This window comes from Tigriopus californicus, chromosome 8 (genome assembly GCF_007210705.1).
Source record: "Tigriopus californicus strain San Diego chromosome 8, Tcal_SD_v2.1, whole genome shotgun sequence".
In the NCBI taxonomy this organism is placed as follows: domain Eukaryota; kingdom Metazoa; phylum Arthropoda; class Copepoda; order Harpacticoida; family Harpacticidae; genus Tigriopus; species Tigriopus californicus.
The window spans coordinates 5294146-5308897 of record NC_081447.1 but is presented as its reverse complement, the minus strand read 5'-3'; the positions used below and the strand labels follow the sequence as shown (position 1 = coordinate 5308897).

At 46.4% G+C, this 14752-nt stretch overlaps 1 protein-coding gene across 1 annotated transcript; it reads right to left on the bottom strand.

Annotated features, from left to right (window-relative positions):
- Window positions 1-2726: 2726 nt before the first annotated feature.
- LOC131885522 (T-box protein 12-like) lies at window positions 2727-14218 on the bottom strand. Its single transcript, XM_059233587.1, has 6 exons — window positions 13695-14218; window positions 13129-13573; window positions 7417-7690; window positions 5104-5265; window positions 4341-4417; window positions 2727-3528 (listed from the first exon to the last, which is right to left on the bottom strand). Exons 1-6 carry the CDS (start codon window positions 13966-13968, stop codon window positions 3156-3158), a joined length of 1605 nt encoding a protein of 534 aa, XP_059089570.1. The 5' UTR covers window positions 13969-14218; the 3' UTR covers window positions 2727-3155.
- Between the last annotated feature and the right edge of the window lie 534 nt (window positions 14219-14752).

The following is a 14752-nucleotide window of genomic DNA, read 5'->3' as shown; positions in this document are numbered from 1 at the left end:
GGGGGGGGGTTGTGGAACCGCTGGGCGTTGTGAGGAAAGGGATTGACGCAACTCGACCAAACCATTCCCAGGATCGTCGTGAGGACTTTAGAGCTGTAAACCAAGAGAAGGGCTAATCCAAACGGCCATGGAGGAGACTTCCAGAGGGATGAGCTGATTGTTCAGAGACCTCTATTAGGAAGGAGACGACCAGGATCCGGAATCTCATGGGGTGAAAGAGAGCGAGCGAGAACGAGCGAGAACGAGCGAGAACGAGCGAGAACGAACGATGAACGAATTGTTCCAATTGAGATGATCTCATTGCCTTTGATAAGGAATGAAACCGTGAAATTGGATATTCCTCTCAGAGTTGGACCACATTTGCCCGAGAATTCCCCGAAAGTTTAGCCGCTTAGAGGCTAACCAATCAAGTTTGCACAGACATGTTCATCGGGAACTCATCTCGTGTTGACGACGACGACGACTACAATGATGATGGTGATGATGAAATTGCTCGTCTTTGCACTTTCCGAGACCCTCCGAAACCAATCCCTAATCGTGATTCGTCTTCTCAACAGAGCCCTCCTTTTGGATTTCAGAGTCGCCATTTCCACTCTGTCTTACGCGTACTCAATTTCCAGGCAATGAGGCGTGCTCAATCGGCTCGAATCGCATTTCCTTCTGCAATCTCGTTCGACTCTATCAGAGAACCAACTCTCAGAGAAGCAAGAGGAGGAAGACCGAAGACCGAAGACCGACGAGCGACGACTAGAAACAAAGACTCCATTGGATCAACAACTTTTCTCCCCTTCTTCCAACTCTCAAGATCAGCCCTCTGTGCCAAACTCAAAGTCAGTTCTGCTCCCTTGGCCAACATCGACATAAAGAGTCTTGTTGGCCGTCTCTGGCAAATTCGCCCTTTTCTTTCCTTCTCTGATTTATATGGAAATCTCGACACATTTACGCGCTCTTTTATGAATTGAACCCAGATTTACGACGACAAAAAACACCTCGAGCTTCTTTTCGAGGCCCAATTTCTGGTCATCTTTCGACCCCCGGAGGAAAGTTTGCTCGTCCATATCCAGTCGTCCACACACCCAGGATTGTTGACAAGTCGAACGAAGATGCTAAAACGCGAATTGGGGTTGAACAAAAAGCATCGAAAGACTTGTCCTCTAGCTGCTTAGCTCGTTCTCGGTGTTCCCCATTGGATGGACCTCAAGCTCAAAACGGGGAAGATTCAAGTCTTGGAAAGATGTCGCTCTGAAATTGGGGCCAATGACGAGCAACGACGGACAAGTCGGAGAAAGCTTGCATTCTTGGGTCCATTCACCGGATTTAAGCTCTATACGTACAAACGGCTCTGAGGGGAAATACTCCTCGTCATGCATAAAATTTGCCATTCATTACTAATACTTCTGTACTTCTGTGGCCAATCGTTCACTGAAAGCTGGCTAAAAAAGAAGCATGCTTGCTTCCCATTTGGGTGGTCTTCTGATTGAATTTCGCCATAAATGTGGAGAGACTTTCGCATAAAGCCATGATTTGGCAATTCTCTGAAGGTGAAACAACACCTTCCGGAGTGCATTTATTTCATATTCGAGTCCCAGTCATGCCGTCAATCTTGGTGCTTATTTATTAGCCCAGCTAGTTGTGCATGTACGGATGAACGCGAATAGTTCTAGCAGTCCTATCTCCCTCGATATGTCACTCTTATGTTCTGTCACACCATTAGCAGCCAGGCTGTCACATTCCCCGGCTTCTTTCGCTCTTGTCCACATACCCACACACTCACACACTCAAATTCGAGGCGTCGTCAACGTTTTATCAGAAGGCGGAAAAGCAGCGGTTGAACTTTTCGGAAGCCTGGGTCGTCGAAGGCATTAAGGCGTATCGCCAATAAGAGCCACGAAGAGAACGAAAGACAGAAAGTGACACACTCAGACCACACACGCACTCATTTCAATGGGAGAGTCTCTATACACCTCGTTATGGCGGTGCATTCGCGTACAGGAATGATCCCATGGTGCTGAGATATAAATGCATCATAAACTTGGGTCCTGTGTCAGCAGGACCTTCAGTATGCAGGGTGTCGTTCCCTTTGTATGTATCCGGGGAGTGAAGTGTTCTCGAGGGACAACGGCGTGTTTTGGGGTGGGTGTCCTTCAAGCCCGTCCATCGGACGTCAGGTTAGGAGTGAAGAATGTGGTGAGAACTGAACTTCGGCCCTCATTATGTGTGAGCTCATATCTGGTCCTGACACTAATGCAGAACTCCAACGATGATTATCGAAGAAATATTTTGAGGTCTCCTTGTCCCCTCGTTTCCTTCATTTCCAGCTCACTAATAATGTAGAACTTCTCGAGTCTATTGTACATACAGTGGGTAGTGAGCTGTAGTAGCACTGAGCACACACACACATGGAGGAGCAAAAAAAACGAGCCAGTCAGCCAGAGAGAGAAAATAGTTGAAATTGCTACGATCTCTCGGACTTTGAAAGTCCAGAACGATGTCAAAGCCCTTGACGTGATGAGTATCTCCCAAACAGAAAGTCAGACTACAAAGCTCTGATGAAGGATATTATGTGACACTTCAAAGGATTCTTGCCAGACATTGATGACTTTAAAAGCAGTGAGTTGTCCAGGGTGCAACCTGAATTCCTCGTCAGCTAAACAATCCTTCGTTTCTAAGCCGACATATCGTAGTCGGAACTCTATGTGGATTGTCGAGGACTCAGCCAGTAGCGATTGTACATCATGAACTAGTTTTATATTCTTAAAGCAGAGAAGACACTGACAAATGCTCAAGTGTAACAATCTAAGCACGATGCATGGAATATTGATGGAATATGGCCTATATTAAGACGCTCGAGGCGGCGACACTGAGGGGGTTCGAGCTGAACGACTGTTGGCGCCATCTGACGCTGGCGGTGAAGGATCCGATTTGGAGCTCGGAGAAGGTGAACCACGCTTAGGCAGTACATATGGCGAGAAACGAGGGGCCCCACTGGGTCCTCCCGGGCTTAGGGCCGGAAACATTGCGCGAGGGTTGGCCAATCTTGAGCAAGAGTCTGACATGGGAGACGATGGGTCTTGCCTGGGCGATCGAGACATACTCATGGACACTGAAGGTGGGGATATGCCGGGTGGAGTGGGAAGCAATTGTCTGGACCCTTGTTATTGTTGCTGCTGCTGTTGTTGCTGCTGATGTTGTAGAAGTTGGTTTTGGAGCCCCCATTGAAAAAGACCCGGAGGTAGGCTGAGCGGCGACGGGTTTTCCCTGGAGTTCCCCAAGGTGTAGATTTGAGGTAGAGACGTTGGCGGAAGAACACCTTGAGATGCGGCTGCCGCAGCGGCCAAGGCCGCTCCGGGAAAGAATCCGAGTTGGTGCGAGGGATGAGGCGGTCGGCCTCCGCCCATCATCATCATGGCCCGTGCCTTTTCAGCCGCCGCCACGGCCATGAAGTTGTTATTCTCTGCGTCTGACAAAAGCGGTGACCGAAGAAGAAATGTTGGATCCATTCCCGGTGGCATTGGGTAGGGAGAATCACTGAAAATAATAAAGGGGAGCACATCGATCATCATTGCTTGGACTCAGCTCACATATCCCAGATGATATGAAGCCTCACAAAAGTCAAAATTTTCAACTAAACCACTCATTAGCGACAGGCAATCAGAGAGCGAGGAGGCGTCTCCAAAAGCATCAGGCATTGTCGTGAGACCCTCCCTGAACTTCCAACACTATCATTGTGTACAGTCACCTTCAGCACCAATACTCACTTGGTACAATACGTACTCATAACACGGTTGTATCCCTGTTCAGTACCCTCCCGTTGGACTTGTCTACTCCTGTAGTAGAATGGTGTATAAACCCAGACAGATCCCTCAGTGGTGAGTTAATATGAGAGGTGGGAGCAAAAAAGTGAAGCTCTCGTGGTGATTTTAGAAGGTTATGATATCTCTGCTCAAATCGGGTTAAACTGTCCTGCACGGGCGAACACAAATGACAAGGCCAATCATCAAAATGCCCCTCAGCATATTTCATTGGACAGAGTAAGAGAAGACGACGACGACGACGACGACGACGATGATGATGATGATCATCATCATCATCATCATCATCATCATCATCATCATCATCCTGTCTCTTTATCAGGGCAGATAGTTTCCAAATGGAATTCCAGTAACTTGAGCCCTGCCAGTTCAGATTCGGCACTTTCATAAACGAACCTGGTTTTTTATTATTGAGTTACCAAGTGTGGTATGTCGAGGAGGGTAGGTAGTTGTATGGTGTGCATGGTACCTTTGTGTGTACGTGTGTGCATGCGTGTATGTGTGTCTTCCCTGTGGGTTTCAACTTACCTTTCATAGTCATTAAGCCTTGAAGAATCTCTGAAGCCCTTGGCAAATGGATTACTGTCGATCTTAAGCTTGGTAATCTGTAATTAGAGAAAGACAATCGCTCGATGAGAAGATGACTAATGTGTCGGCTTCTTAAACCATCTTTTTCTCTCCTCCTGTCTTGACCTTGCCCTTATGAACGATTCTCAACCAAACAACAACCTTGTCGGTTGGTCTTTCAGGAGCTTAGACGATCCAGATATGAACGTTATCAACGCACATGCTTGCTCCAAACTGGCCACTAATCTGATTGGCTCTCAACCTACCCTCCTTTCAAAGTGACACTGAGGCTACATAGTGTAAGTTAGATTTAGTCCGAAAATGTTAAAAACGACACCATCTGACGAGGGTTGTCCTGCCGTTCTGTCGAGTTATGAACCGTCATCGTTCCAGCATTAAAAGCCAATCCACGCCCGGTCAAAATCGTAGAATGTTCCCGTAAGCTTGAAAACCTTGGGTGCGAATGATATCTCAAGTTTTACATCACATCACCCGTCGAGTGAAGCGGCCTAGTGCATAATTGGCTGAAAATCTCCCGGTCACCCCATCAAAGACGCAAAGCTGAGATAAAAGCAATGCAAGCTAGAATATCAACAAGTCCCTCTACCAACAGGATTAGCCTGCCGCCCGAAGTTTAAGTGGACGTCGCTACTCGCTACTCGCTACCACCCCTGCCACTATTGCTGATGACTGTTGGGTGGAATGGTGGTACTTGGATGCTTACCAACTGATTCTGGTAGGCCGTGACGGCCGTGAAGATCGTCTCGGGGAAGATGTATGAGCGATATTTTTCACGCTCGATGTCTTGAATGGGACCGGTTGCGCCATCGTGGCGAGTGACTAGATAAATCCGCGGCTGGAAGCGATGCATTGAGTTCAAGATGATCTGGAACGAACAAATTACGATCTCTTTGATTGGACCTGGATTTGAAGACTCATTTCTTCTGGTTTCTCCTTGAGAGATGTTTCTTTTCCTTCACAGCCCCACAATCCCATTAGACAAGGCAGACAATTGAGGATTTTATTGATGGCTTCAGATCAACGGCAGGCACTCATGATTGAAAGGAACCATTGAAGGGCAAAGTGAATGGTTTTTCCAAAGCCACCCGGTTGCATCGAAACTGTTTGCTCCAATTCATAGTTACTTAAAGGAGAAACGAGCGAGATGCGAACTGAATCAGGCAACAAGAGTTCGGGAATATGGACGCACCTGTTCTTTCTTACTGCATAGGTTGTGATAAGAGTGTGAATCGAGTTAATTAACCCGGATTTATTTCCACCCACACTCGATAAGCTTGAGTCTTTGGGGTGAACATGCTCGGTCTGAGCGACATCGATCAAAATGCAATCAAAGTCGCCAAGCCCAAGATGACGATGATGGAGAACACGAAGACCTCGAAGAAGCCGAAGAGGAAGAACAGATTGGAAGAAACTTGTTAGTTCCACCAAAACTAATTGAGATCAAATTTCTCATGGGAAAACTTTTGCCCCCGCCATCCAATCCAGACCGACTGTTCTTCTTCTTCTTCATCTCCCCGCGGATTTCTTTTACCTTCTTTGCCAACTTTATCATCGTGGACTTTTTGCCGTTTCACTTCATCCAGGTAGCAAGTTCGGATTAGAAGTTAATGAAGTTTCTCTGAGTGTCCGAGCTCATATTTCAAGTTCTCATTGAAATTTGTCTTAGAGGCCGATGAGTTGTTCAAAAGTTGCCTCGAGCAAATGCCGTCGTCATCATCAGGGCAACAGAAAAGACAGCTCTCAACTGAACTCGGGGCGAGTGTCTTCCCAATGCAGAACAATCATAGTTGTTCAACCCAGTAACTTGAACCCACTCCGTTCGCCCACAAAAGTGGCCAGGTTTCTCGGACTGCCAAAAACTCGACAAAGTGTCATTGGCGAGGCAAAAAGATAATTATTCTGTCACCTTCTCAGCTTGTGGTGAGCTCCAGCGACACCACGTGGGCTGAGTTGCGAGCCGATGCATAGGATGAATCCAGGCAAAAATGAGATTTCAAACGACAACGACAAGGAGAAAGAGAAGCCCAACGCCGCCGATTTTTTCCCTTGAGGAATGTAACAACGTGAGATGGCTCGTTGTGTCGATAATTATTGGCTTGACCACCGTGGAAAGTGTAATTTGAATGATGCAGGCTCTCAAAAAAGCGCTTCTCTCACTTCTCCAAACCTTCCTAACTTCATCACTCATCTCCACCGAAAGATAAATGAACATGACATGAATTGGAAACACTGCCTTGGGTACTAGCATACAGCATCTGTGCAGGGACGAATGGACGGATGGATGGATGAGGTAGCATCTCCCAGTTCATTCCCAATTATGATTATTATTATTACCACCACCACTACTACCACCGCAAGTACCGAATATTAGTACAATTTCCTCGTTGCTCCTGGTGGGTCTGGAGAGTCATATTTTCTGAGGAATTTGCGGAATCTTTCACCCCTAAGATGACATCCGAGAAGCCTGGTTGGCTAGACAAGCGTCGTTACTTCTGGCCCGGATTGGACGAGTTTCAAGGAACTACGGACAGCCCTGCACAGTATGTATAGAGCAGAGTAGAGCAGTCTTGTGAGTTGTGAGGGTGTTACAAGAGCAACTACTGTACCACTACCTACTGGTGTGCTAGGGCTAAACTAGTAGAAGCGCCGAATGGGGACCACCCGGAGGGCTATAGCGCTAAAATTGTACATATATCAGCACCAAGTGGAACGAGGTGAAATTCAATCCCGAGAATTAATCAGGGCAACGGCTCTTAAGACGATGATGAGTGCTTCTTGTTCCGTCAAAATCATGCGAGGGCGTTACCTTCCCAGAGTAATTGGGATGCTTTCAAAGTCCTTTCTGACTGGTTCCATGCCCTTAAAAGATGATGTAAAATCTTGCGCCAAATGCCCAGTCCTTCAATTAATTTGATCTAGGAGCAAAGGGTGAAGAAAGCGTTTGATAGGAGCGCTCAAGGGGGAGATTTTGACAAAGAGCTTGGTGTTATGCTCCAATGGGAGTAGTGGAACATACCTGCCCGTTCTTGTCCATTTCATTATTGGTGAGCTTGACTTTTTCAAAGGACACCACTTGCTTTCTCAGTTGCTCGCCGGTGAAAGGCGCATCTGGATGGGTGTAGAGGCGATGGGGCGGGGGCGGGTCTGCCTTGCCGGCCACCAACCACGAGGAGCGGTGGTACGCATAGCGATATCTCTTGTTATCACACGGTACAATGTCCAATACCACCCAGTACTTTTGGTGAGGAACCAGATTCTGAAAGCTACACCGCACGGTTGGGAACATTCGTCTGCAAGGAAAAGGGGAGACACACACTTTGAGTCGATTGTTCCCTGATGGTCCTGTGTACCTTGGTATGTGTATTGATCACACCCAGACGCTTTTGAACTGAGAAGAGGGAGAAAGGAAGAGAAAGAGAGAGAGAGAGAGCTGAGAGAAAGGGGCAGAAAGAGGCTTTGTGAAATTGAGGGTTGAACATTGAGGGTTGATCCCCTTGGTTCCCTTGGCAATGCGGGCTACGGCTCCTCTTTTTGAGAATCTGTCTCTCTTTTTCCTCCCACATACCCTACCGTACTACTACAGCACGATGTGAGTTCAGGTAGTTGGGTAATTGATTGTTGTTACAATAAGTCAGGAAGGGTGATAGATGATCTAGTTCCTTGCTGATTATCACTCCCCGCCAATCAGGGAGCTTTCCTCTCTCACTCTCTTCTCCACCTTCAAGACAGTCAACCAATCAACCGGGTGGTCCAAACCCAAAAAGGGGGGCCATTTTTATCAAGACATCTCCCCCAAGTGAGTCAACCACCTCAATAGAATGTTGTCATTGGCTCCCGAGTCTAAAATCAGCGGTTGGCTCGAGAAATTAATCTTCAGGAACACCCACGCCTCCTGTCACAATATTGAGACATTCGCATAATATCAGTGCACCAGTCAGTTCTTTTGAGCCAACCTGTTAAGGCCGAGGCTATGGTTCAATTTCAATTTTCAGCTCTCTTCGACAGGATCACCAAGCCAAAGGCAATCATAACCTATGCTTATGGGGCTAGTCGGGGTGAGCATGCACGCACCCATTCTGTATCTTTGCGAGACGCGCCTTTTCTCACTTGCCCATGGATTTATATTTCATACTGAAGGTTGATCGACTTCCAAAGCGATACTCTGGCCAGAGAAGCTCAGATCTCGGTAGTTGGTAGTTGGTAGTCATTTGTGACGGCCAATTTTCAATCACTCATGACCTCGATCCTTGGGAAAACGGAGGTTCTGATCACTTCGGATCACACCCCTGTTCTCGAACGAAATCATGTGAGGTTCACCCCGAGTGGATGAAGGGAGGCCTGAAACGCCGGGTTAATCATCTTCTTTTGACCTGACCGAAACGATTCGATTGGAATGCGTGACAAAAGGTGAACGTTAAACACACATAAGTGCACCATCACTCTGATCTGTACCCACCCTTAGCTTCAATCGAGAAAACCATCAACCTCATGTTGCAACTCTTCATACTATAGTATTCATACGCTAGTATCGACCCAAAGCTTTACCACATTAATTGAATATCCATGGACAACCCAGGGTCAGTAGTTATTTCTGGCATTTCTGGGTACTCTTTGGGTCTCCGTTGTTGGGGTGGAATGAGCATCGCTCGAGCTCAGAGCAGCAGGTCTCATGAGGGTCTAACTAACTCCATGCTTGTCGATATCTCTGCGGGAAAGTGATGATTGAACAAAGAGTCTCTAACGAGGCATTTGTCAGCTCACTTGGGATGTCGTCAAAAATCATGGTGGTACCACAACACCATGCCAGAGGCGCATTCTACGCTTGTAAATTACTCACAGGGCCAAAAGTAAAGCCTTACTTCTCTTACTTTTGTATAAATAAGATATATGTACGTATGGGCATTAAAATATTGTTATTATATCAACATTGAATGTTACCCAAGAAGGCCGTCCTATAAGTGTAAACTACGTCTCGGAGTTGTCTCAGGATGATGTCGCCCTCATCGGAACTTGTCATTAAACTCTTCACACTCCCAACAAACCATGAGTGGTGGGACACAGGAGATGATGGTTTCAGCATCATTCGCCAACATCCTCCGATCCTCCTCCTCCTCCTCCTACCCCTTGTATCCAACGTCATCAAATCGAAATCCAGCTGCTTGGGCTGTCACTTGAGTCCCCGAGTCCAATGAGACCTGAGCAATCACCAACTCGGATCAGACCGCTGTTTCTGTTTAGTAAACCAGCCAACGACCAGTCAGTCTTCAGAGTCTCGTTCCGAGCTGTTAATTTTCAGCTGCTGAATCCGAAAATAAAAAGTTGCCAAGCATCTCCATGATGACAGTAGTGACTGAGGTGCTGGAGCCGGATAACCAAACATGCCAACCAGCCAACCCAGCATCTCCCCAATATTCCACACTTTCTACCGTACTATAGGGTACATGTACATACAAGGGCTATCCAGTCAACTACTGAATGTCAACGAGCTCTCTCGAAGTATATGAATGACTGCAATCAAGGAATAGGCTGTATACATACACATACACTGTGCAGTTTACTCACACCCCATCTGTAGGGGGAAAAGTGGTTCGAGTGGAAGCTATAATAGTAAGTAAGGGTGGTGCCGGTGATCGTGGTGAGCACAAAAAAAAGGCTTGGATCCAAACTTAACTAGCGGTGTCTTTGACGGATTTGGTCATATGTCATGCGCATGGTGGTGAGACCATATTGTTGAGGGATCGATTCGAAGAGCGAGAGGGATAAACTAGCTTCCACTAGTATTTCCTATTGGGTATTCGGTACGTATATACTCACAACAAACTACGAGAATGCGGTCCCATGATATTCGGTGCCAACTGGACTACTTTCGTGCCCTGAAGATATTGAAAATGTTGAAATCGGAGCCTGAGAGAAAGCCTAATTTCTCCTGAATGTCTTAACCTAATGTGTTATTAACCCGATGACCTCGCTTACAACAAAATATCCCACCACCTCTCTCCTCCCTCATTCCTGCTTCCATTCCTTCATAGTCCCACTCAACAAAATCAACTTTTGTCCCTATGGATTTCTCGATTTCCCGATTCCACGCTTTGTTCGCAGTGAGTGAAGCGTCGAGTGGTCAAACGTCAGTTTTCAGTCCCCCCAGTTCCCCTCTTTCACTTTAATTCTTTCGGAAGCCTACACCATCCAACTAGTTGGCTACAAGTTCAGGGAGGAAGAAGCTATTGGCCGCCTGATCCAATGACCACCTGACTCAATAGCCTAGGGTAGTTTATGCTAGTCGAGACCTGGGTCTGGTCAAACTTCTGTGAGAGCTGATGTCGTTTTGATTATGAGTGGAATCAGGCATCAGACCGCCCCTTGACCAAGCTTTTGTCATAACCCAGTGCTTAAGGTCCGAATTGTCTTGGCATGATAAAGTGGAGGACATATCCAACACATCCATCTATCCTCCCTCACAGGCACCAAAGTCAGACAGAGCCAAGAAGAAGCTTGGAACAAAACTCTTGGAAGTTGGTGTTTGGTTTCATGTTAATGGATGTGACCGCGCGTGCTCGTGCTCGCTCGTTGACGCCTTGTGGTAAAACCCGGGCAGACTGACCTCTGAGGATACCACTGTGTGGTGGTATATGCTTGCCAAGATCTACAGATCCCGAGAAATAGATAGTAGATCACCTCTAAGATATCTTCAACTGACCTTCTGTTGTGGTTCCAATCCACCATCACGGGAAGAAACGCACGACAACATTGAGAGTATTGACATGTTCCCTACAGGAGGATGTCTGGGTGGGTTTCAGATTTCATTTTCGACTTCGAGTAAGGCATGCAGTTCAATATGAACAAATCAAAAAATTGAAAGAAAATGCATTCACAAATGGATCATTTGCTTAATCTATCTTCAAAAAAATGAAAGCGTGTGACAACTATTCAGTAGTCAAAGTATAAGCTATTATTCTATTAAATCGAAAATATCCATAGAATTGAAATGCACTAAAGATTTGTCGTTTTAAACTATATGAGTTTGGTAGAGATAAGTAGTCCTAAGTTTGAAGAGCTTAGGTTGAGAAATTTGCCGTAAATTTGTGTGACAGTGAGAAGAACTCCGAAACAAAAGCAGAGTTGACAAAAATAGTTTTGAATCAAATCTATGGGCTGGCGTTACTTTAAAATGATCACAAGTGTACGCATATAATGTACCGGCTTGAGTAAAAATTTAACTGCTAGTCGAACAGCACCCTCTAGCGTGTGAAAAGCGTTTCTCCTTCTACAATACACAATTTCGAATCTGTCGTGGCTGGGTAGAGTAATAACTTTGAGCATAAGTTTACCTTGAGGGTAAAGTTTGAGCTTCCTCCCTTGGACATTCCAGGCTATCAACCCATTGACCCCTTTCAAAAATGAGTGTCAGGCCAAATCAACATGAGGCATCATCAAAGTGGTAATAATCGACCAAGAAATGGATAGATGGATAGATGGATGGATGGATGGATGGATTGTGGCTTGAAACCAACGTTAATAGCGTGCAAGGTAGAAAATTGGCCGACAACGAAGAAGACATGATGGCCAGCCAGAAATAGAATCATTCCTTCCTTCCACCTTTTCCGTTCATGTTAGAAAGAGCAATTTCGGAAATTAGAATTCATCATCCTGCATTCAACCCGTCAACCATGATGCCTTTGAACAACTGCATTTCGAGCTGGAGTTCGCTCTTTTGGGCAGAGACGGGAGCCTAGCGACTGCGGCAGGTCCATTACCATTCATATTGCATGCAATCACTATTATTATTACCATAACTACCCACTACCATCATCATTATCATCATCGTCATGTGGCGAAATGAGGAACACTTGTCGGTTGCAATTCATCCAAGCTTGACATTTAAGAATGACTAGCGGTTCTACCCTCTTACTAGTTGCACTTTTCACGATCTGTGTAGAAACAGTTCTCATAATTTCTTCGACAAATTGCACAACAGGGTGGTTGGCAGCCCCTTTCATGAGTGTTTGCTCGTCGAAGGAACTGTTAATATATGTTCCACAACACTACAACAAGTGGTGGGGGAAGTGGTACTTTATTAGAACGGAGATTAACTTGGCGTGTTTAGATTTCCTGAGCATTGCGTGATACTTGAGAAATGAACCCCTTTCCAAACGAACACCCCGCTCGTCGACCGAACAATCTCGTATCATCCATGTTGCTGAACAAGGTGCTCCATCGTCAGGCTCGTCAGAGAACGTAGGGACTTGAGGCTGGACGAGGGACTGGAAGTGGCACAAAACTGTGCGATTTGTATGCTCATCACGGGTAAAGCCAAATCACGATTAAAGCGTCCGCTCGCCAAGTTCTCATTATTCTGTCATTAGCGATTTGGAGACCTTACTATTGAACATGAGCTCCGTAGATTCTGGCAGTTGTTATAGGTATGTTTAAACCTAGGCTTGTGGATATTATGCTGATTTGATCTATAAGTCCATTTGTATTGATGCATTTTGCATTCGTGGGACTTTGTGCCACCTTGCAATTACTTACTTGCCAATTAATTCGTCTGGACTTTTCGGCATGGCAAAAAATATCACGAAATAATAAGGACATTTTGTTAGCGTTTGACCTATTTGGGGCTGGCAAGGCAATACATCCGTTGTTTTTTGGTTTAAAAAAAATCCTTCTTATGCATTCCCCAAAAATTGGGATCGACGGCACATGACGATCTTAAAGTTGTTCCACTTACCTTCCCGTTTTAGTGATAATCATTTCAGTTCCAAGTTCATTGAATTTGTCCCACAATTCTTTGGTTTCCAAGAAGCAATCCGCGTACATAAGTTCTTCAGAGTTGCATTTAGGCTTGAGATAGCGCACTTTCTCCTTCTTCTTTTTGTTGGGCGTGCCGTTGCTGGTGGGAGGGCCGTTATCGTCATTCGCTTTGCTTTCCCCCTCTTGGCTCGGACAATCTTTCGACTTGTCGGGGATATCCTCAGAATCGCTACATTGCTCCACATCGACCTCTTCGTCGGGCTCAACTTTGTCAACCTCAGCTTTGGGCGGAGGAGAGACTGGAGCTGAAGAGCGACGCGGGTTGGGGGTTGGAGCCGTGAGGCGTTCCAATTGCTGTCGATGCAATTGCTGAAGGGTGATTCTATCTTGAACTCCCTTCATGGATTCATGGGAGAATTGCGCTACAGCCGAATGAAAAATATTTACAATAAATGGAATTGGACAAATTTTGAAAGAAAAATGGTCGTCGGGCTCTAAGATTTCATTTGTTATGAAGGGTGCTTGAGTTGTTTTAGTACTTACACATTGGATTGAATTGGTCTAGTTTGGATGCTGGGGCGGGCCGTTCGAATAGAGACTTCCTTCGCACATTTGGATCGTCTCTTGAGCTATTATTCATAATGGCAGCTATTGAGAAATTTGTCATTTTGAGCACCTTGGCCTGATCTGAATGTCCGTGATGAACGGCTGGAGGCGGCGGTGACGAGGCCCTAATTAACGGAGTGGACGAAGAGTTTGAGGTCAGCACGATTGGCCTGATCATGGTCGGGGTCGAGGACAGACTGGGGGATATCATTGTTGTTGCTGTCCTTCACTCTGTTATGATGCCTGAATGTTTTTCCAATCACTGATGAGGAGGCCTCCTCATCTCATTTCACTCACTCTCTTACCAACGCACACACACCGACTGTAGCTGGCTTGCATGGAGCACTTAACTCATGATAATCCGTTGAAGTGAGTCTCAGCAAACTGAAGAACGAGAAGAAAGGATGAGGTGCTGACTTGCCAGACTCAACAAAACCGCAGCCATCACTCGCCCCACTAGCTAGCCAGCCATCCACCCAGCCACCAAGCCAGGAAGCACCTAGCCGCTTGCTTGAACTCCAAGAGCCTTCAGGGAGGTTGCTCGTGTAAGCGTGAGCCAGCGCCATGCCCAGCCTCGAAGGCGCTCAAGATCTGCCACCCAAGTCTCCGTTGAGAGCTCCTCCCTTTTGCGCACAGCTCCGCCGCTGAATGCGGGGAGGAGTCTCGCATAAGCGGAGGAAACGGCGGCCGTTCAACTGGAGAATTTGAAACGGGAAAAAGAGACGGACGGGGGATTTCGCCCGCGAATGGTGGCGATCGTGACGGGGGTGGCGGCCTGTCGACAATCCGTAGGAGATGAAAAATCAAGGGAGGTTCGAACCTGGATGAACGAAAGCGACGCGTAAAGTTAACAAGACAACAATCTATTTGACGAGCTCGTTGGATGTTGGATGCTTTGCCAAGGAGGGCACTCGTAAAAATGAACGTTCAACTCGGTAAGCAGCAGTCAGAGAGAAAGATAGAGAGACCAGTAAGTAGATGGAGGAAGCATGGAT